The following is a 21,615-nucleotide window of genomic DNA, read 5'->3' as shown; positions in this document are numbered from 1 at the left end:
TCTGTTCTTCTTATACACCAGAGATGTGATGCTGAGTATAAATTCAGTGTGTGTGTGTGTGTGTGTGTGTGTGTGTGTGTGTGTGTGTGTGTGTGTGTGTGTGTAGGCTGTGTCAGTTTCTCTCCACGGTTTCCTCAACAGCATTGTCTATGCCTGGAGACGCCGTAATTTCCGTGAAGCCGTGCTGGGAGACAGAACTCCTCTGCTGCTTTACACACACCAGGCCTTCTTCGAGCAGTCGCTTAGAAACGATGCAGAGGAAACAGGAAGTGGACAGAATTAATATCGGACATTCTGAGACAAGTTAAATTCAAGAAGAACAAATAAAGTCACAACAGACAGAAGGAACACGTTTAATGCCACTGGAGCGATTTAATCAGAACAATGCTACAGCAATTAATTGCGTATGAACATCGATTTAAACCTCGAGGTGTCAAAACTTATTTCAATATTTATTACAAAAAGTAAATGTTAGTTGAAATTGTGAATATTCGAGCTGAAGATGTTATAACTTGCAGTGCAGCAGCAGAGTTAGTTAATAATGGAGGCATGTCTCAGGTTTGTTTCTGATCTTGTGATTTGGATATTGAGCTTTTTGTGTATCAGCTCAAGTGACGAGCAGAAATAAAGCAAATGTTTATGTGAAGAACTCAAACTTCAGACATTTTACTAATCTGGATGTGGAGTTCAGAAACAGCTGCGTAACCCGACCCTGAATACAGGGAACTTTCCCCGTGTTACACTGATGTAACACTGATGTAACACTGATGTAACACTGATGTAACACTGATGTAAACACTGATGTAACACTGATGTTACACTGATGTAAACACTGATGTAACACTGATGTAACACTGATGTAACACTGATGTAAACAATGATGTAACACTGATGTAACACTGATGTAAACACTGATGTAACACTGATATAAACACTGATGTAACCCGGATGTTACACTGATGTAAACACTGATGTAACACTGATGTAAACACTGATGTTACACTGATGTAACAGTGATGTAAACACTGATGTAACACTGATGTAAACACTGATGTTACACTGATGTAAACACTGATGTAACACTGATGTAACACTGATGTAAACACTGATGTAACACTGATGTAAACACTGATGTTACACTGATGTAAACACTGATGTTACACTGATGTAAACACTGATGTAAACACTGATGTAACACTGATGTAACACTGATGTAAACACTGATGTAAACACTGATGTTACACTGATGTAAACACTGATGTAACACTGATGTAACACTGATGTAAACACTGATGTAACACTGATATAAACACTGATATAAACACTGATGTTACACTTATGTTACACTGATGTAAACACTGATGTAAACACTGATATAAACACTGATGTAAACACTGATGTAAACACTGATGTTACACTGATGTAAACACTGATGTTACACTGATGTAAACACTGATGTAAACACTGATGTTACACTGATGTAAACCCTGATGTTACACTGATGTTACACTGATGTTACACTGATGTTACACTGATGTAAACACTGATGTTACACTGATGTTACACTGATGTAAACACTGATGTTACACTGATGTAAACACTGATGTTACACTGATGTTACACTGATGTTACACTGATGTAAACACTGATATTACACTGATGTAAACACTGATGTAAACACTGATGTTACACTGATTTTACACTAATGTAAACACTGATGTAACACTGATATAAACACTGATGTTACACTGATGTAACACTGATGTAAACACTGATGTAACACTGATGTAAACACTGATGTTACACTGATGTTACACTGATGTTACACTGATGTAACACTGATGTTACACTGATGTAAACACTGATGTTACACTGATGTTACACTGATGTAAACACTGATGTTACACTGATGTAAACACTGATGTAAACACTGATGTTACACTGATGTAAACACTGATGTTACACTGATGTAACACTGATGTAAACACTGATGTTACACTGATGTAACACTGATGTAAACACTGATGTTACACTGATGTAAACACTGATGTTACACTGATGTTACACTGATGTAACACTGATGTAAACACTGATGTAAACACTGATGTTACACTGATGTAACACTGATGTAAACACTGATGTTACACTGATGTAACACTAATGTAACAGGTGAATCTGATTACTGACTCAGACTTGGAGGTGGAAACTGTGTGAGAATGAAGTTTTTTAATAATAATAACAGACTGAGTTTGTGTTTAAATGTAGAGATGAATAACTTTTTTCTTTATGTTATTACATTTTTTATCTTTTAGCTGTCAGTTATTTTAATGTTTATAATATATTGAACAAATAGCTTGATATTAAACTTTAACACAATTGTTAGAAAAGAAAAAAATAAGCATTTAATATGAAACAGTGCAGATTGCAGTAAATTCTAACTTTCAGAAATGTGAACTTTTCTAATTTAATTGTTTTATCTGATGATTTATTGAAAAAGACGGCATGTTATATATGTTTTATACCTTAAAATGAAGAACACTGTAAAATGAAGGATTCCTGCAATAAACTGCTACGATTCTTTATTTGTTCTTTTCCTTTTGTCTGTTTGTAACAGTGACCCAGTGAAATATTTCAGCCAACACACACACACACACACACACACACACACACACACACACACACACACACGAGTAAATGATTGAGTAGTCATGTGCAAATATAAAATGGTCATTTGTGAACATTGTTTGCAGTGTGTGTGTGTGTGTGTGTGTGTGTGTGTGTGTTTAATGTTTTTTTATAGTTTAATCATAACCAGGTCATGTGTTGTGCAATAAAACACTGTAACAATACAGAAGGTGTGTATTAAGGAACAAGCAGCTCTGTTCAGGAGTCATGTGTGTGTGTGTGTGTGTGTGTGTGTGTGTGTGTGTGTGTGTGTGTGTGTGTGTGTGTGTGTGTGTGTGCGTGCGTGCGTGTGTGTGTTAGAAGTTTATAGAGTCAGAGTGAGTGGTTTTATTTGTATTATTCAGCTTGTGTTATTTGTAAGCTGTAGTTCAGTGTAGATCATCTTTGATTATGATCATTAACTTTGGAATTTATTGGAGTTACAGCAGTTTCTCTTTCATTATTACTTTTATTTAATCTTTTATTGTTTTATTTTACCCCAAAAAAAATCTAAACAGTTCTTAAATTCTGAGCTTTTGAACTAAATTTCAACCTGTTTAATATCTAATTCTAACTCTAATATTATTCTCTCATCAGATTCACGAGGTGTTACCTGGAATGGGTTTCAGGTCACAGGTTTCTTGTTTTTTTTTATGTGCTTTAGAGCATCAGTTGTGTTGTGCAGTACAGAGTTAATATCACTATTAGTGATACCGGCCTCAGAAACCACCAATTTACATCAATGCTTCTCAGAGTTTTCGTGTTAGACATATATCATATCACCACCCAGGTGAGTGTGAGTCAGGTAAAACCAGTAAATATCCAAGTTTAACCAAACACATTCATATCATCACGGAAACATTGAGGGTTTAATAGGTGAGTTATTTCACTAAGAGTCACGCGTCTGAATCCTTCTCGCCGCTAGAGGGCGTCTACCATTATTACAGTCCCTCCGTTCTGAAATTCTATTCTGTATACAGAACATTATATAATCACATACAAACACACGTTAAAGCTCAGATTTTAATGATTAATGTATTGTTTTATGTCGTAAATAATGTTATGAATGATAATAAAATATTGCAGTAATTATTTTAAACATTAGACATAAAATTGCGCACACTGACGTGTGTAGTAAAAAGTTTTTAGTGTGTAGTAAAAAGTGTTTAGTGTGTAGTGTGTAGTAAAAAGTGTATTATGATCCGCAGTTTATTCTACACTCAAGTAAGAGATTAATAGGAAATGGAAATATACCGGGGGGAAGAGGAGAGAGAGAGACAGAGAGAGAGAGAGAGAGAGAGAGAGAGAGAGAGAGAGAGAGAGAGAGAGAGAGAGAGAAAAAGAGAGAGAGAGAGAGAGAGAGAAAAAGAGAGAGAGAGAGAGAGAGAGAGTGAGAGAGAGAGAGAGAGAGAGAGAGTGAGAGAGAAAAAGAAAGAGAGAGAGAGAGTAAGAGAGAGAGAGAGTGAGAGAGAAAAAGAAAGAGAGAGAGAGAGTAAGAGAGAGAGTAAGAGAGAGATGATGAGAACCTCCTCCTCACTCTCAATCTCTGTTACACACTCCGAGTTCCAGAAGTTTAGCGCTCAGGGTGAGCAGGTGAGTAAATATGGGGTTAAAACGGGGCATTTTGCACGCAGGTATTACTCTGGAGGTGTGAGATGGTGTGAGATGGTGTGAGATGTTGTGTAAGGGCATTAAACACTATAAATGATTAGTAAAACCATTTACCGTTCAGCAGCATCCCGGAGTATTCAGAGGTTTAGATCTGTTTCTCTTCATCCTGTTATAATAAAGACACAAAACAAAAACAGTTTCGCTTCCAGCCGAAATGATCAGACTTTAATCAGAGAACTATACTATATATATATATATATATTACAAACATTTCAACACAATAGAAACTGTTGAACATTGAACAAACGCCATAGAAAAGGCGGAACCCTTAAAGATTCCCTCTGGAGAACCCCTCAAGGTTGCGAGTGTGGAGTTAGTGTAAATAAAGAACATCATTTATATAGACATTAAAGAATGTTTTGAAGGAGAAGTGCATTTTTACTTGTGTGTGTGTTTAGAAAGGATTTCTAGATTCCAACTATAGATAAGAACTCATTTTATTTAAAGCATTTGTTTGATGCTTAAAAACTCATGGAGGCAGTGATCTTTAGAAGGTGATCAGATCATTAAGATTTAAACAATTATAATATTGTAAAATCTTAAAAAAAAGAAAAAAACCCTCACCTTTAAAGCCAGGAGATACATGGTACTTTATAAAACATCTCACACTATCTGTTTTATAAAAGTCTTTCTGATGAGCCTGAATGTTTTCTGCATTTTTCTTCTGCCAGATGTTTTGTTCAGTGATGAATAATTAAATTTGGACTCAATCCAGTCTGTACAGTTGAGGGTTAATAGTGGATCTCTGACAGTCCTGGTATTTGAACTTACAACCTTCTGATCACGAGCTCAAATCTGCAACACTCAAACACTTTGCTCAACCACAGGAGAGGTTCAGCCTTTAATTAAACAAACTTGCATTACATTTTAATCACCATATTAAAACACATACAGCAACACCTGAAAGTTCATTTTAAAAAGTTTATTACATAAAAATTGTACAATTGGAAAAATAAACGAGACTTTTTGTTCGAGGACCTCGTTCCCCTTCTCTCGTCTTCTCAGAGCTCAGACTCAGGGAATGTGCATGTTTATTCTGATCTGGTTGCCAAGATCACTTCCTGTTGGCTGTGTCCTTCAGAAAACTTTGAGAATGCCAAGTTCCTCCTGCCTGAAAGCCCTGTTTGGACTCTGAGTCATGAAGAACACTGGTGGTGCAGGAGTTAAAGTGGCCAGAAGGTTGTGGGGTTTGGTCTCAGAAATGCCAGAGAGCTGGTGTTCTTTGTTCAGTTTAATAAGAACAATCTTTGATGCTTAGCTGTGATTAATACAAATCAGATCTGGATTCTGCTGAAGGATGAATATTGTGGGAGATGTTTCATTTACTTGCTCCAGTTTTGGTTATAACTAGTGAATGTGCAGAATAAATGTGAAGTTTCAGCAGTTTCCTGTTGTTTATAGTTCTGAGTCACGTTTCCAAACCTGTCAGATGTGCACTGACCAGAATTCACTTGTGGTCTGATGTTTTCCAGTGGAAGAATGGGAGCAAAGCTAAGTCGGAGAAAGAGTGATGGAGCTGGAGCTCCTTCCGAGCAAAAATGTGATGATCTTGAGGCTGAAACCATGGCTGTAGAAAAAACTCCTCAGGTGGACATCACACCCAGAGATTTCACCTCACAGGCTGCTGTGAGTGAAGAACCTAAAGATGCTCTAGACAAAGACATGGACACTATGGAGAACAAGATGGCATCTGTGAGCGTGGAGGATTCAACAGAGTTGGTGGCTGCGGATTTAGACCCTGAAGCCAAGAATGACTCACTGACACGTCTTTACCCAGAGGCGTCAACCAAAATAGAGTTTTCCATCCCTGAATCTTCAGCAGAACCTGCCCTCCCCCTGTGGGAACCTTTAACCGCAGGCACCCAGGGTGTCCCAGAAGCTTCTGAGTGTGATGCAGAAGCTGCATTTGGAGATGTTGAAGCTTTGCCAATAAAGAATGAAGGTTCTGGTGAGGAAGGATCTGAGATTAAGGAGATGGTGTCTGTGAATCAGGAGGATCCATAGACACCAGATAAAGCTCTGAACTAAGCTCTTATTTCTGACCTTCTGGTTGCCCTGGGAGATGTAGACCAAGTGGCGAACGTGACTGTCAGCACGGTCAATGAACTTGTTCAACTGTGTGATTGTGAACTGAAAGAAAACAACTGGTAAAAGGGACAATATAAAAAGAGTGAGAGAAGAGGGATTAATAAAGAATATTATAGAGGTCATGGTTTAAAGGTATATCTGTTAAAGAAGCTACAGTGATATAAGCCACAATGAACACTGGAGCTAAAAGGCAAACTCGAAATAACCTGTATTTCTCAAACGTGTAATCTGCTTCATATTCTGACCAGCAAACTATTGTGGAAAAGTTGATACTCTATTAAACTCAGTGGTATAAATCATCTCCAAGTTTGTTATTATGAGCTCCATTCAGCCGTCTCATGACCGAGCTGTTTCAGGAAATGTGGGGAACAAAGCCATGGGTATCTGTGAAAGATGTGGAGTCTCAGTGAACAGAAAAAACTTCACATATAGTCAGACAGATTGTAAGGAGATTTCAATGTACTGCATCAGGAGTTTCATCCCGGTGGTGTGGAATGGGGTTAAATCCAGGTCTCTGTGAAGGACACTCAGGTTTTTCAACTCCAACCCTTACACACCATGGATGTGATGGTCAAGTATCCACTGAGATTCTCTGTGTCTGAGAATTTAACTGTATATGCTCATAAACTATATGTTGATTATGTGGTGTTTGAAGACAGCTGATTGAGGAGCAGATGTTCTCAATTCATGAATATATGAAGAGTAAGATTTAAGCACACTGGATACTGACAGCTGGGCAGGAAACACTTTAATCAAACATTAGTTCCAAAAATGAGTAAAAGCTATTCTTTCATACAATATAACAACTAAACAGTATTTAAGTCAGTGCAAATACTTAATAAACACTTCAAGAGGAACACCACAGATGCATTAAAAGCTGATCTGCTGTTTACACATTAACAGTGCAAAGTGTACAGACCATGTTGTCTCTTTAACGAACTCTTTGTTCAGCAGATTCCTGGGTTATGAGGTCTGGGTACAGCACTGAGTCCTGATGTAGCTTTCTGCAAAAAAGAAAAAGAAAAAAGGGAAAGATAATTCTATGTTTTCTTCTTCCACTTTCCATAATACTAATTGTTTCCTGCTGTACGGAGTCCACCAAGAAGAAAACGACAGTCAGGATTCAATAGTTACATTTTTTTGACTTATTAATAAACAAAAACAGACACTTTGCTCCTGATACACTGTGGATGATAATCAGATGAAATGCGTGGGTCAGTGGGTCTCACCGGTATTTCTTGGCCATGTCTGTGTTTGTGCGTCCCTGCTGAAAAGGATACGCCCACACTATAGTGTTCCAGGAGTGACCAAACCGTCTCACTCCCTCACTGAGGTACTTCAGCTCATCTGAAGAATAGTGCTTCCTGTCTCTGTGACTGCCTGAGGACTGGAAACGGGGTTATTCTTAGGGAAGTTAGGATTAACAAGGAATTCGAATATTAACAGAATTAACTTTACAATACAATCTTTTGAATCACATTCTGTAAAACACAGAAAAAGGTACAATTGTTGCGAGACAATCAGACCAACACACACACACACACACACACACACACACACACACACACACACACACACACACACACACACACACACACACACACACACACACCTGAAACTACTACCTGAAACTAAAGGTGAAAGATTAGATGTTTTTAATGACCCACTGGGTCTCAAGCACACATAACAACACAGTAATATAAAGTATATTCTAATGAAAAACATCTTACACTTTGCTTTGCATCAACGTCTCCTGGTTTCTGGAATTGGGACATGTTTATTTTCCACTGCAGAGTCTGAGAAAGAGGAAAAGGAAGAAATAGGAAGATTTTTTAAAACTATGTTGTGTACACAAACTGAATTTTGTATGTAATATAAAAGATCCTCTAGATTCTCCTTTATACCAGTGAAGGCCAGAACAATCAGCACATCCTCATGTGGGTCTTCATTTGATGTACTTTTTATGACTCTCCAGATTTGTCCTGGTTTGGGATTACTCATTTTAAATTGCACAACTTTTCAGATATGTGCAATACAATGCAAAAATGCTGCATTGATACGAGTGAATATAAAGAAGAGACTTTTACACTGGTGTAAGAGAAAGTGAATTCAAGCAAAATAAATAAATAAATAAATAAATAAAAAAACAAAACAAGAAAGACCTGAATAAGACTCTGTTGCAGATGTTCCCAAACTTCTGTCACTGGATTTACATTTTTTAAACATTTTGGATGTTTAAGATTCGAATATTGTGTTGCTTCCACATACACACAAACTCATGCCAAATATAAATTAGACTCTGAGGCACCAGGACATTTCATACCTCTACTGCATGGGTTATTTTCCTACACCACCACACTTCCCTCTTGTCTGGTAAATCATTTTGAAGAATACTTCATCGGTTTTAAATCACTTACATTACACATGCACACATTGACCACACAAAATGTGCAAATGTTACAGTAGTTCTATATAATAAATCTGAAATAATCAAAGTGGGTTATGGTGCTCAAGACTTGGCAGAAAATTCATAATATTCCTCTGCTACACACTGTATAATACACACAGTCTGGGAATGACTTTTTACAGGTCCACCCATACACAAGGTTAATTCACTGCCAACATCATAAATGAATAAAGCTTCAGTTTAAAACTGTAAAAAAAAGACTTAACTTGCCCTGTGTTTCATGAGATCTCTTCAGCGGAGTGAGATTTATCACTACAGAGCAGGATATTGAGAGAAAAAAGAGAGATTTGTGAAAAGCATATGCACACAGAGAGCTCAAGAAAAACTTACACTAAACTTTCTGCCAAAAATCTAAAAGTTAAATGTTTCTCCCGAAACAAGACTCTTACACCTAATAGCAGCTCTGCAGTTCGATCTGTTTGCATGACACTCCTCCTCGTTCATGGTGTGTGTGGAGGGCATTTCTACAGAACACACATCTCTGACTCCACAGTCAATAATGTGATCGTGAGTACTTGTGTGTGTGATCCTATCGATGCGCAGGCTTCTTTTCAGACGATCCTCGGCTCTCTGCAACACCAGGTGGAACTCACACTGACTTTTACAGGTGCGCAGGACCACACCTATTGTCCTGCTGTTCACCTCATCCAACCCACTCACACACCCTGAAAAAAAAAAAACCCAGACAGGCGTGATCGACGTGTTATCATGCAAATGTCCGAATATTAAACCCTGGAACACTGGAATGTATTATTTTATATATTTAGAGTGTGTAATAATTAGCATTTTCTATTGGATAGAGAAATTGTTTAAAACCTGTAGAACATGAAGAGAAGACGAGTGCACAGATGTATGACTTTAGGAATTGATATTTAATGCTGAGTGTTTAAAATGGCTCTGTATTAGAGGTATTAATTGCAGACATCCTATTTTTTATATGAGATTGTTTACTTGGTCATTTCAGCCTCTAATGATTCACTGACTGGAATAAGAAACAGAACTAAGAGGAACTGTTTTGTGCTGATATAATGATGATAAGATGTTTTAGAAATATTCACTCTGCTGTCACAATTTGAAAAACGTGAAGTTTCTCTTCAGCTCACAAAACTATGCAGTCCACCTGTGTAGGACAGATTGTTTACCTACAATCTCATTGATCTTTTCTCCTTCTCTGGATTGGGTTAATGCTGATAGTAAGACTACACACCTGCACAGCGTAGCTTTCTGTGCTTAGAGGAAGCTGGAGTGATCAGAATCCTCTCAATCTCATGATCCAGGAGCTCAGAGCACACAGACAGCTCATCTGAACAGAGCAAACAGTTTACTGCCTCATACAAACTACACTTTTGCTTTATTTTACATAAACAACTTTATAGAGATCTGATTAGGGCTAATGATTTCTAAGACTCGCATGTACCATCGGGGCGAAACAGAATCTGCTGGTGTCTCTTCATGGGAGCAGGACATTTGAAAATATTTGGGCTGAAATCCAGAACAAAAATATATAATTGATGTTATTGTGAGGGTGAGGGACCATGTAAGAGAAGCAGAAACACACACCCACATAAAACTCTTCTAAATCTCTTGTAAAATATCACTGTGATTAGTAACAGGCTAAAACTTTAATACAACCAGATAAATCTGTAATTAAAATATTACACAGCCCACTTATGCATGATATAATAAACATTTGTGACTGCTCTATCACACAGAACACTTACTCATTTTGTTTAGTTTTTTATGTAGGAGTTTACTAAAGAAGGTCAAAATCATGAAGTATGTGATGTAAAATACAGGGAGGAGTCTGCATTATACTGCAATAGGCTGAGAGCAGTCTAGATTATGATGTAATGTGTTTTTGAGGAGTTTTGAAATTGCTATACTGAATTGGAAGGGGTTTTGGATATGGTGTACAGTTATGATTTGGTGATGATGTATTTGTATTTTAGTTTAGTTTATGTATAATAGACTCCTACCTGCAAACATCTCTGTCTTTTTCTAGCTCCTTGGTGCATGAGGCACTTTCGAGGTTCTCTTTTTCCAGGTCATTTCTGCTTCTGACTTTGTTGAGGTTTGTTGCACTTGTTTCACTTCTCTCTATTTCCTTAAACCCTCTGTTTTTTATCAGCCTCTCTCCTCTCATTGGCTGCTCACTCTTTTCTGTTTCACTACATCCCATCAGATTCTCCTCCAGTTGCTGTTGTTCTCCAGGTCTTTTGTGGAAAGGATTGACTTCATCAAAGTCTTTAACAATCTGTCTCCGAACATGCTGCTACAAAGAGACAGACAGAGAGACAAACGCGCGCGCGCGCGCTCGCGCGCACACACACACACACAGACACACACACACACACAGACACACGTCCACACATGTGCACGCACACACACACACACACACACACACACACACACACACACACACACACACACACAGACAAAGACAAACAGACACACACACACACACACACACACACACAGACACACACAGAGACACACAGAGACACACACACACACACACAGAGACACAGACACACACACAGACAGACACACACACAGACACACACAGAAAGACACAGACACAGACACACAGACACACACACACAGACACACGTCCACACATGTGCACGCACACACACACACACACACACACACACACACACACACACACACACACACAGACAAAGACAAACAGACACACACACACACACACACAGAGACACAGACACACACACAGACACACACACAGACACACACAGAAAGACACAGACACAGACACACAGACACACAGACACAGACACACACACACAGAGACAGATACACACACACACACACACACACACACAGGAAAAACACAGCTTTTAATTCTTAAAACTTTTAAAGGCTGTTTTAACAGTTTGACAGAGAATGTATAGAAATATTTAAATAATGTAAGTCTATAGAAATATCTTATACATTATCATATATCAGAAGTATAAGAAAATAAGCCTAATTACAAATTTTATCCCAATAACTTGTTATAACCAACTTAAATAGCTTAGAAAAAATAAAATGACATTAAATACGTTTCTTTCTCAATGTTAATATTTGTTTAGATATTATTTTTAAAATCTGTTTTTTTGTGGTGGTTTTGTTGACAGTCTAAGAGCAAATCTATATATATATATAGTAACAAACTGTAAATAATACAATTACTTAAAGTATTGAAGAAAGTATAAAATATTTTCAATGTATTGAATCTAAATCTAATGGTAGTGTATGTGATAAACTAAAATAACTTTACGTTACAACTTTAGACAAATGAAGACTTTACACAGACCCTTGTACATTCCCTGTTTTACACTGTAGATTGGATCTTTACTGTGACAGATACACACCATTGGCTGTGTTAGACATTGTTTAGTTAGAGTGAAGTTCTGAGGAATGTCCTCTCTCCACAACTCCTCCTCACACACTTGGCTTTGACCTTTGGCCTTTCGCACAGCCGAGGATTCCCACGAATCTTCTTTGCAATCTGTGGGCTGGTCTGAAAAATGTTCTAGACCCTTTTTCAAATCGCCCTGTGAAAATAACACACAACCACATAACAACAATCTCCAACAATATCAATATAATTTACTAAGATTGTATGAAAACACACACACACACACACACACACCATCTGTCGTCTTTCCAGCTGCTGAATTTTCTGCTGGATTTCCCAGGCCGATTGACGGTGTCTCTGTAGATCAGACTCCACAATCTGACCTGTGAGAGATCCAGCTGGACAGAGGCAGATTACAGACAGGAAATGATTTGGGGAATGATGAAAAAGGTAGATCTCTCTTGAACAGGAGAAAAACTCACTGAGATTTCTACACGTCTGCAGTACGAATGTAGCTGCTCTTTTGACCTCCTCATCATTCACATCAGTCAGGAGAGAGATCATCAGAGGAAGTCCACCACCCTGCAACAACTGAGACTGATGCTCCACTAAACAAGGACAAAAACCATTAACCAATAACTAGTACAGCATCTTTAAGAAAGACGATGTTAGCTACACTTTTACCACATGCATCAGTGCAGTGTCCAAGTGTTAACACCACAGCCAGCTGGTCTCTTGGGCTGAGAATTGGGCTGGACAGCAGCATCAGGAAGTTTGGAACCAAAGTCAGCTTAGACAGAACTGGTGCTAAAGCCTCTGTAATAGACGTTCAAACACACACACTTAAAATTATATTCTAGATCTTTATAGCAAAACTTCTACCTACATTTACAATGATGTGTGATAGAGTAGTGAGAAAACTGCTATCTGCCTTCTTCCACATTCACAAACTCACCAACAACTATGATTGGCTAGTGTTGCTGTGATTGACAGATGAGACAAAGAATGACCTTATGACTATTCATTATTTCTTAATGAGTCTGGAGTAAACTATTCCAAATACACACATATTAGATTAGATTAGATTAGATTCAAAATTATTGTCATTGTGCAAGGTACATGTACAGAGCCAATAAAATGCAGTTCACATCTAACCAGAAGTGCATAAGTGGAATAAGTGGAAGAGGGGGAATAATGTACAGACGGTGCAGCAGGTAATAATAAATATATATATAGTAATATACAATATATTGTGTAAAGATTGTGCATAGATGTCAGGAGATAACATGCTCAAATGACATGATATAGTTATGTACCTGTATAAATGTTGTATGATGCAGTATAAACAGTATAAATATGGGTGGAATATGCAGTAGTGTGATGATAAACAAGTTATGGATGGTGCAAAAATTCAAAGTGGATAAACAGTGCAAAAGAAAACAGCAGAAAGTACAATGCAGTAGTGTGTTTTTAAACTGTATGATGATCAGCTGTTCAGTGCAGCAACATCCACAGGAAAACGCTATTCTTCAGTCTGTTTGTGCGACTCTGAAGGAGGAATAGTCCATGATTGGGGTGAGAGGGATCTTTGATGAGCTCCACTGCTGCACTGTCGTGCAGTTTTCACCCCCCTCTGAAGGGCTTCACGGTCCGAAGCAGTGCAGCTGCTAAAGCACACTGAGAAGCAGTTAGTGAGGATGCTCTCATTGGCACAGCGGTAAAAGTTTTTTAAGTCTCCTCAGAAGAAACAGGTGCCGTTGTGCCTTTCTGATCAGGATAGAAGAGTTCAGAGACCAGGTGAGATCCTCAGAAATGTGGACTCCAAGGAACTTAAAGCTGAGTACATGCTCAACAGCAGCTCCGTTGATGTGACTGGGAACATGAGTGTGATTGTCGGCTCGTCTAAAGTCCACAATGACCTCCTTTGTCTTCTTGGTGTTGAGTTCAAAGTTATTGTCCTCACACTATGCTACAAGCTGCTGGATCTCCTCCCTGTAAGCCGGCACATCATTACCTCTGATCAGGCTGCTGTTTGAGGCATAGGCAGGTACACAGTCATGGTGTAAAGAGAATAGAAGAGGAGACAATACACATCCCTGAGGAACCCCAGTGCTAAGGGTAAGACTGGAGGAGGTTACGGTGTTCAGTTGGACAGACTGTGTTCTGTTCATAAGAAACTCCAGGGTCAAGTTGCAGAGATGTGTGCTGATGTCAAGATGTTTCAGCTTCAAGATTAGCTCGGAGGGGCTAGGATGTAAAAAGCTGAGCTGAAATCAACAACATCCTGACATAAGTGTCGGGTTGTCCAGGTGAGTTAGAGAAGAATGAAGCACTGTGGAAATGGCGTCCTCAGTTGACCAATTCGGGTGATCGGCAAATTAGTATTGGTCCAGAGTGGGAGGCAGACAGGCTTTGAGGTGGATGAGGACCAGTCTTTTGAAGCACTTTGCAATGACAGGGGTGAGTACAACAGGACGAAAGTCACCCAGTTCTGTAGCAGCAGATTGTTTTGGCACTGACACGATGGTACCAGACTTGAAGCAGGTGGGGACATTTGCCTGGGCCAAGGACAGTTTAAAGATGTCCGTGAAGACCCATGCTCTGAGTACACGGCCAGGGATGCCGTCAGGGCCGGCTGCTCTCCATGCGTTCACCCTGGCCAGAGTAGCACACACTTCAGAGATGGAGACTGTGAGTGGCTGCTCACCTGGTGATAGCTCTGCCTTGAGCATGGGCTCCATGTTACCTTTTTCAAAATGAGCAAAGTACTGTACTTACAAGTACTGTCAACAGGGATTTAGTTACATATGTCTGTGTGTAATGTATAATTGTGTGTGTGTGTGTGTGTGTGTGTGTGTGTGTGTGTGTGTGTGTGTGTGTGTGTTTTTTTTACCGTTGTCAGTGATGCAAAAAGACATTGTTCTTGTGATCAGGATAGCAAGCTGACAGGCCGCAGGATTCTTTCTGCACTGAGTAACCACACTGGACAAAGCGTCTGAGAGTGTGTGCAGTCCTCCAATAGACACAAAATACTCCTGAACACATGCTGGAGAAAGATCCCACACACACACACACACACACACACACACACACACACACACACACACACACACACACACACACACACACACACACACATGACATACCCCTACTGATGGCACTTACACACCCTATCATCCTTGCCTCTGTCACTCACAGTTATTAGCCACAGTCATGCTAATGAAGGAGCAGACAGGTTGAACTAGCTCCACCTTGAACACAGACACCTGCAGAAGCCACACTTTAACCAGAGGCAACACACACATGCAGGCATGCTGGTTCTCCTCTGCAACAAAAATAAGACACACAAAGTGGACCATGTATATGTGGGTGAGATATTTACAATTACGTTTAAATATTTTCCAAAAATCTGAGAAAAGGGGAAAAAACTATTTATACTCTGATTTGATTTGTTGATACTCAAGTATCCTGATAATATTTCTGTAATATTGCCAAGCTTTAAAGTTTAAACTAAAAAGATTTTATCAAAAAGTACACCACATTTTTGATTAGACCTTTCTTAGCATAATGAATCTCAAACCCTATTGGCTGATACTAGAACATTGTTCAGGTTTTTCTTACAGCTTCAAGTAAAATCGTGTACCATTCTGGGGGTTGTTGACACAGCCACAGAGAGCACTGGACACTGACGTCCACAGCTGCAGCAGCTCATTTGTTCCTTCAGCCGTGGGATAAGTACTCCTGACAACACAGTGTGGGACAGAACACAAACTGGGTATGTAGAAGGCATGTGTGAGAGAATTAAACACTGCCTTCACCCTTTTAGCTGTCATCATACATATATTAATAAAAAATCATTTTCAACAGAAACATACAATTACTGAGTTCAGCATTATTTCTTCTCAGTTATACAACAATTTAGTAACCAAATCATTTATTAATTTTTTTTTACCATTAAGGGACATTCTTATATTATAATGTATTTTATTGTAATTATGAATGATAATGTTTCCTCTGAATTTATTACATTTTTACAATAAAATATGATTACAAACAGAGGCTCAATAAAACCTGTTTTATTTAAGGCAGTGAGAAAAGTTTGTGCACCTGAATAAGTTGAGCAGGATCTCAATACACTTAGAAGTCTGAGCAAGGCTCTGCCCCTGTTCTAAAATCAAATGTACACTTTTATAAACCAAAATAATGTAGAAAGGGAGGCATAATAAAAGAACTAGGGAAAAGAGTAAATATATAAGTTATTAATTCATCCTGTCTGATAAAAGGTCTGTTATATTATTATTATTATTATTATTATTATTATTATTATAAAGGTTATATCCCAGAATTAAATGCCTTTATATTCCCTAGATTGTGCATGTGACTGTAGATGATGCAATCAGAAGCAAATCTTACTGTTGTTGGAAACTAATACACAAAGCATGTAGACGGCCACTCTCTTCAGAGTGAGGGACACTTCCTGTTCCATGCAGTCTGCCAAGCCACCGAATATCTCCTTTCTGCACAGGCTCTGCTTACAGCTCTCTGAAAACGAGACACGTAGCTCAGTTCTAGAGTGTGTGTGTTGCTCAGCGTCATCAGCTCACATTTCATCTTTATAAACTGTGAAACACACACCGCTTGCTTCAGCCAGAGCGCTGAGCGTGAACAGAGCCGTCTCTTTAACCTCAGGGAAATCACTGGCCCTGGACAGGTTATAGATGAACGTCACACCTCCAATCTCTTTCAGAAACTCCACGTTCTGACCACCTGCTGAACATCCAACAATGACCCTGTGAATGGTGTGTGTGTGTGTGTGTGTGTGTGTGTGTGTGAGTTTCAGGGTGTGTAAAACTGACTGTTCTGTTGGCAGATTGAAGCGATGGTGAGTAGAGCTTGCTTCTGAGATGCTGGACTTTTCATCTGGTACTTCAGACACTCAAGTAATAAGTGCAGATCAGTTCTGATGGCTGTAAAATGTCACATAAAATGATGAAATATAAAAAATATAATGTAAGAAGAGAATACACTACTGTACAACACACTACTACACTACAAAACAATATAAGAGACATTTACCAAATGCAGGCACATAATCTATTGTGTTGTAAAGTCATTTATAAATTCATAAATATTTAAAATAAAATTGACCAATGCAACTTTAGATTATGAAGCTTTTAAAATGTCCCTTTAGAGTCCACTTTAAATCCCAACACTGTTTTAGTGATTCGGATCATTTGGCTCACCAGTAGGAGTCGACTCTTTCGGTTCCCACACTATTTTTCCCATAGTTAGTTATAATTTGAAAAATAATTATTGCTTTTTGATGAACTGTGACTAAAACGTTGTTACACTGTGTAGAATGTTTATTTATGTCCTAAATTCTAAAAAAGGAGACATTCTAAACAATGGGAGTCGGCTCAAGGAGTCGACTCTTTCACGTGTATTATATTAATAACTTACCGTTTAACATTGTGCACACTGCTGACTTATGTTTCTGTCTGTAAATAACTTCAACAAATACAAAATATTTTTAAATCATTAAGGGTACTGTTATAAACAGTAATGTTAATCCCAGCTGAAATATCTTATTTATCTGACAAATCTGACCACAAACCGGAGCATCATTTTCGATGAATACATTATTACTGACATAAAAACAAAAACTACCTTTAGATAACCACTTAAAAGAGTTTTACAGAACACTGAATAAAAGAATGCTAATGAGCTAGCTCCCTGAACATGATTCACAACTTTACCTCAAGTTTTCCCGCCACGGCGCCCCGTCAGGCGCCAACAAGAGTGAAAAACAGAAACTTGTATCTAAAAGGCACACCGAAAATTAAATATAATTGAAAAAATAATATTTAAATATTTAAAATCTAAAACAACATAAACAAATATATAGCTAGCGAAAGCGACTTCATGCAATTACAAAAAAAGAGGATAATATACACCACTACATTACCCAGAATGCCCCGCAAACAGTGGCGTGGAACTACGCATGCGCAGAAACGCGACCTCTTCGGAAAGCTACCCTGAGACCGGTTGTTTAACTATTCGCTCGTTTGAGCAGGTATTCCTCTATTTATATGTTTTGGTCGATTTTAAAATCTATTTAAATTTAGTTTAATGACACGAACGATAGAAATGTTATTAAATAATCTGAATAAATAAATTGAATAGCTTCTGGTGCTAGTGAGAGCTAGCTTGGGTTTAGCAGTGCTGATGTAGGTAAAGTAATGTCATTTAATGGGGTTCATTATTAATATCATTATTAATGTAAATATATATTATTATTATTATTATTATTATTATTATTATTATTACAATCATTTACACCCGAGTTCTGTCAGGGAAATCAGTGCAGTTAATAATTTATACAGAAGTAAACAAACATGTCCAGGATTAATGACTAACCTGCAGGTGCATTGTGAGATTTAGAGAATAATCCTGAGATCTCAGTCATTTCTCCTCATTCTCCCGTAAATAGTGAGTTTGTACACCATAGTGCGCTATTTACTGATCAGACCTGTGCTATATCTCAACAACGCTGCGTTTTCATGCTGTATTTGTGCTAATAATCAAAAGAAAGGCTATAAATCCATAATTAAAGGCTGTAAACAGAGGAACTGACATGGGCATGAAACCTGCAGAAACATCTGCACATGGAATCACTGTGGTTGATCTGTTTCCATGTTTCGTAATGTTTTATATTCAAGTAGAAAATGAGGTCACGTTCTGTGTGTTTTGTTTTCAGATGTAGGCGCTTTGGACTCATCGACAGTGATGTCATCGAACCTGTGCATGCGACTGTTCCAGCTCGGTCGCTCGAGTCGAGCGGTTTTCTCCGCTGGTCTTCACGCTCGTCCCGAGTGCCGCTCCAGCAGACGGCTGGTCCAGGTGAGGTACTGCTCGTCTCGGGGAAGGAGTTCAGACCGAGACTCTGGTCAGGACAGAGAACATGGACTTTCTTCTGGGGGACGTGAGCTGGATTTCCAGCTGAGCCGGTTGCAGGTGGACGCCGTGCTGCGTGCTAATGAGCAGTCTGTGCGAGTTCCTGAGTTCGATGGACGTGGAGGTCTGAGTCCAGTGCTGAAGTTCGAGAGCAATCAGCTCGCTGCCAATTCCCCTCTGGAGGACAGACGCAGCAGCGCCACCTGCTTGCAGACGCGCGGGATGCTGTTTGGGGTTTTCGACGGTCACGGCGGTCACGCGTGTGCTCAGGTGGTCAGTGAGCGTCTGCCCTATTATGTCGCCGTGGCAATGATGGCAGAGTCCAGCCTGGAGGATCTGGAGGCTTCGATGGAGACGTTACGTCCGGCACCGCCCATTCTGCAGTGGTACAAACACCACAATGACCTCAACTACCGCGAGTCCGCTGCTCTGTATGTCAATCACTTGCGTGTTTTCTGGCAAGAGCTTCTTGCCAGCGAAGAGCACGGAGACGGGATGAAGCCCAGCGACGCCCTCAGCTACGCTTTCCAGCGCCTGGACGCAGATCTTTCTCTGGAGGCTCAGGTCCCGTTAGCGAGCGACCTGATGCGGAACACGGCGGTTCAGGCGGCGTTCGCAGGGTGCACTGCTTGTCTTGCTCACGTTGGACCTGAAGGCATTTATGTAGCGAATGTCGGCGATTGCAGAGCCGTGCTAGGAGTTCAGGAAAGCGACGGGAGCTGGAGCGCGCTGCCTCTTTCTCGTGATCATAACACCACCAACGCGGCCGAAGTGGAACGAGTACTTTCTCAGCATCCGCACAGCGAGCGCGAGACGGTCATCATGGACGACCGGCTGCTCGGCGTCTTGATGCCGCTGCGAGCGTTCGGAGACGTCCGCTTTAAATGGAGCCGCGAGCTGCAGCAGAGCGTGTTAGAAAAAGGAGGCTGTGACTCCGAGGCGCTGAATCTTTATCAATACGCACCACCTAATTACCTCACACCGCCGTATCTCGAGGCCACGCCTGAGGTTACGTATCACCGCCTGCGCCCTCAGGACCGCTTCCTGATCCTGGCGTCAGACGGCCTGTGGGACGAAATGGATAACGAGGAAGCGGTTCGGCTGGTGGCGGAACATTTAACCGGCGTCCACCTGCAGGCTCCGGTCTCGGCCAGCCAGCTCAGCCTGGGACAGATGCACCAGCTGCTGCTGCAGCGCCGAGCGCGTGCCACGCCCACGCTCGACCAAAACGCAGCCACACACTTGATCCGCCACGCCCTCGGGACAAACGAGTACGGAGAGATGGACCAAGAGAGACTGGCGGCCATGTTGGCTTTCCCAGACGACCTGGCACGCATGTATCGCGATGACATCACCATCAACGTGATTTATTTCAACTCGAGTCTCAACAAAACGCCACGGAATAAATTGTGATGTTTCTGTAAATAAATAAACAAACCTGTAAACAAACATATAGCACTTATAAACACCTAAAGACCATCTGTGAGACTTTCAGCCTCATGTTGTGTTTACTGGATGAAGATTATCGCTGACCTGAAGCTCAGCCCTTTGTTCTGACAGAACTTTTACCTTTTATCAAGTGATGGAATATTTTAACTGTAAACAAACTTCAGCATCTCATGTGGAGCTTCATCACACCTTCATCACCTACTCGCTCACAAGATTTTCACATTACAAAATACACGTGACTGATTTCAGCTTAGGTGCACAAAACACAAGAACAGGATATTGTGTGTTAAATCTCATACTGTGATACACACACACACACACACACACACACACACACACACACACACACACACACCTGCTGAGTTTAGATTTATTCAATCACTTTTCTTTCTAATTATAATCTAATCTTTGCACATTATAATGTCTGTGTGAAATCCACTCTTGCGTTCTCGTGAGATTGTGAGAATGTTGGCTGTTGTGCTGATGATGTTCTTTGAGGACGTTGTGGTACTTCTTCCATTTAGTTTTTTATTATTTTTGTTGTTGCACCTCATATATGAATGTTTACATTCATTCTGAATCCTTTACATGAGCAATTCATCATTCACTTATAGTCCAAATAACTTCAACACAGATCTTTACATTCTGGATCTTCTCCTGGATCTTTCTGTGGACACTGTGCTGGTGTGTGTGAACCTCAGTGTGTTCAGGAGTGAAATGATGGTCATGTGCTGGTCAGTAGATACGACTCGTAGGTATTAACCAGGTCATGTTTTGTGCTGTGAAATTAATTCTGTTTTCTTTTCTCTTATTTATGATCAGCTGTGATCTATAAAACCTGAGAGACCGTGAACATGTCCAGCATTGGTTTTATTTTAGCAGATTTCCTATTTTAATTCACTGTGTAAGACTTCTTTACTGTACAGGACAAATAAACTATTTACATGTGTGTAACCTCAAA

At 39.7% G+C, this 21,615-nt stretch overlaps 4 protein-coding genes and 1 long non-coding RNA gene across 9 annotated transcripts in view; 3 read left to right on the top strand and 2 right to left on the bottom strand.

Annotated features, from left to right (window-relative positions):
* The window catches only part of LOC310731810 (uncharacterized protein), a 10,982-nt gene extending 10,543 nt beyond the window's left edge, over window positions 1-439 (top strand). For both annotated transcript variants that reach the window (XM_083551688.1, XM_083551687.1), the window contains exon 12: window positions 107-439. In XM_083551688.1, coding sequence (XP_083407814.1) covers window positions 107-283 — 177 coding nt within the window. In that variant the 3' untranslated portion in view covers window positions 284-439. The remainder of the gene's footprint in view (window positions 1-106) is intronic.
* On the bottom strand, window positions 105-5,799 carry LOC310731813. The gene is made up of 3 exons (XR_014535296.1): window positions 4,900-5,799; window positions 4,390-4,441; window positions 105-241 (listed from the first exon to the last, which is right to left on the bottom strand). It is a non-coding gene; the product is annotated as an uncharacterized lncRNA (long non-coding RNA).
* On the top strand, window positions 4,110-6,722 carry LOC310731812 (uncharacterized protein). The gene is made up of 2 exons (XM_083551690.1): window positions 4,110-4,257; window positions 5,808-6,722. The coding sequence occupies exon 2, from the start codon at window positions 5,815-5,817 to the stop codon at window positions 6,337-6,339; it is 525 nt and encodes a 174-aa protein (XP_083407816.1). The 5' UTR covers window positions 4,110-4,257; window positions 5,808-5,814; the 3' UTR covers window positions 6,340-6,722.
* Window positions 6,464-18,174, bottom strand: terb1 (telomere repeat binding bouquet formation protein 1). 3 transcript variants are annotated; one of them, XM_083551682.1, is made up of 21 exons: window positions 18,008-18,166; window positions 17,712-17,759; window positions 17,108-17,218; window positions 16,887-17,018; window positions 16,665-16,793; window positions 16,359-16,419; window positions 15,895-15,992; window positions 15,448-15,576; window positions 15,145-15,297; window positions 12,936-13,067; window positions 12,734-12,859; window positions 12,546-12,649; window positions 12,265-12,447; window positions 10,867-11,162; window positions 10,308-10,372; window positions 10,098-10,193; window positions 9,280-9,555; window positions 9,098-9,142; window positions 8,154-8,221; window positions 7,653-7,810; window positions 6,464-7,427 (listed from the first exon to the last, which is right to left on the bottom strand). In XM_083551682.1, exons 2-21 carry the CDS (start codon window positions 17,719-17,721, stop codon window positions 7,355-7,357), a joined length of 2,445 nt encoding a protein of 814 aa, XP_083407808.1. In that variant the 5' UTR covers window positions 17,722-17,759; window positions 18,008-18,166; the 3' UTR covers window positions 6,464-7,354. The 3 variants fall into 3 exon arrangements, with proteins under 3 accessions (XP_083407808.1, XP_083407809.1, XP_083407810.1); XM_083551683.1 differs by lacking the exon at window positions 17,712-17,759 and having other exon boundaries at window positions 16,887-17,021; window positions 18,008-18,174; XM_083551684.1 differs by lacking the exon at window positions 17,712-17,759 and having other exon boundaries at window positions 18,008-18,174.
* On the top strand, window positions 17,016-21,615 carry pdp2 (putative pyruvate dehydrogenase phosphatase isoenzyme 2). 2 transcript variants are annotated; one of them, XM_083551686.1, is made up of 2 exons: window positions 17,016-17,133; window positions 19,009-21,615. In XM_083551686.1, the coding sequence occupies exon 2, from the start codon at window positions 19,038-19,040 to the stop codon at window positions 20,616-20,618; it is 1,581 nt and encodes a 526-aa protein (XP_083407812.1). In that variant the 5' UTR covers window positions 17,016-17,133; window positions 19,009-19,037; the 3' UTR covers window positions 20,619-21,615. The 2 variants fall into 2 exon arrangements, with proteins under 2 accessions (XP_083407812.1, XP_083407811.1); XM_083551685.1 differs by lacking the exon at window positions 17,016-17,133 and adding an exon at window positions 18,182-18,324.

The sequence above is a fragment of the Silurus aristotelis genome (genome assembly GCF_946808225.1).
Source record: "Silurus aristotelis genome assembly, chromosome: 10".
In the NCBI taxonomy this organism is placed as follows: Eukaryota; Metazoa; Chordata; class Actinopteri; order Siluriformes; family Siluridae; genus Silurus; species Silurus aristotelis.
The sequence above is the reverse complement of the archived record's forward strand: the minus strand, read 5'-3'. Positions and strand labels throughout refer to the sequence as shown.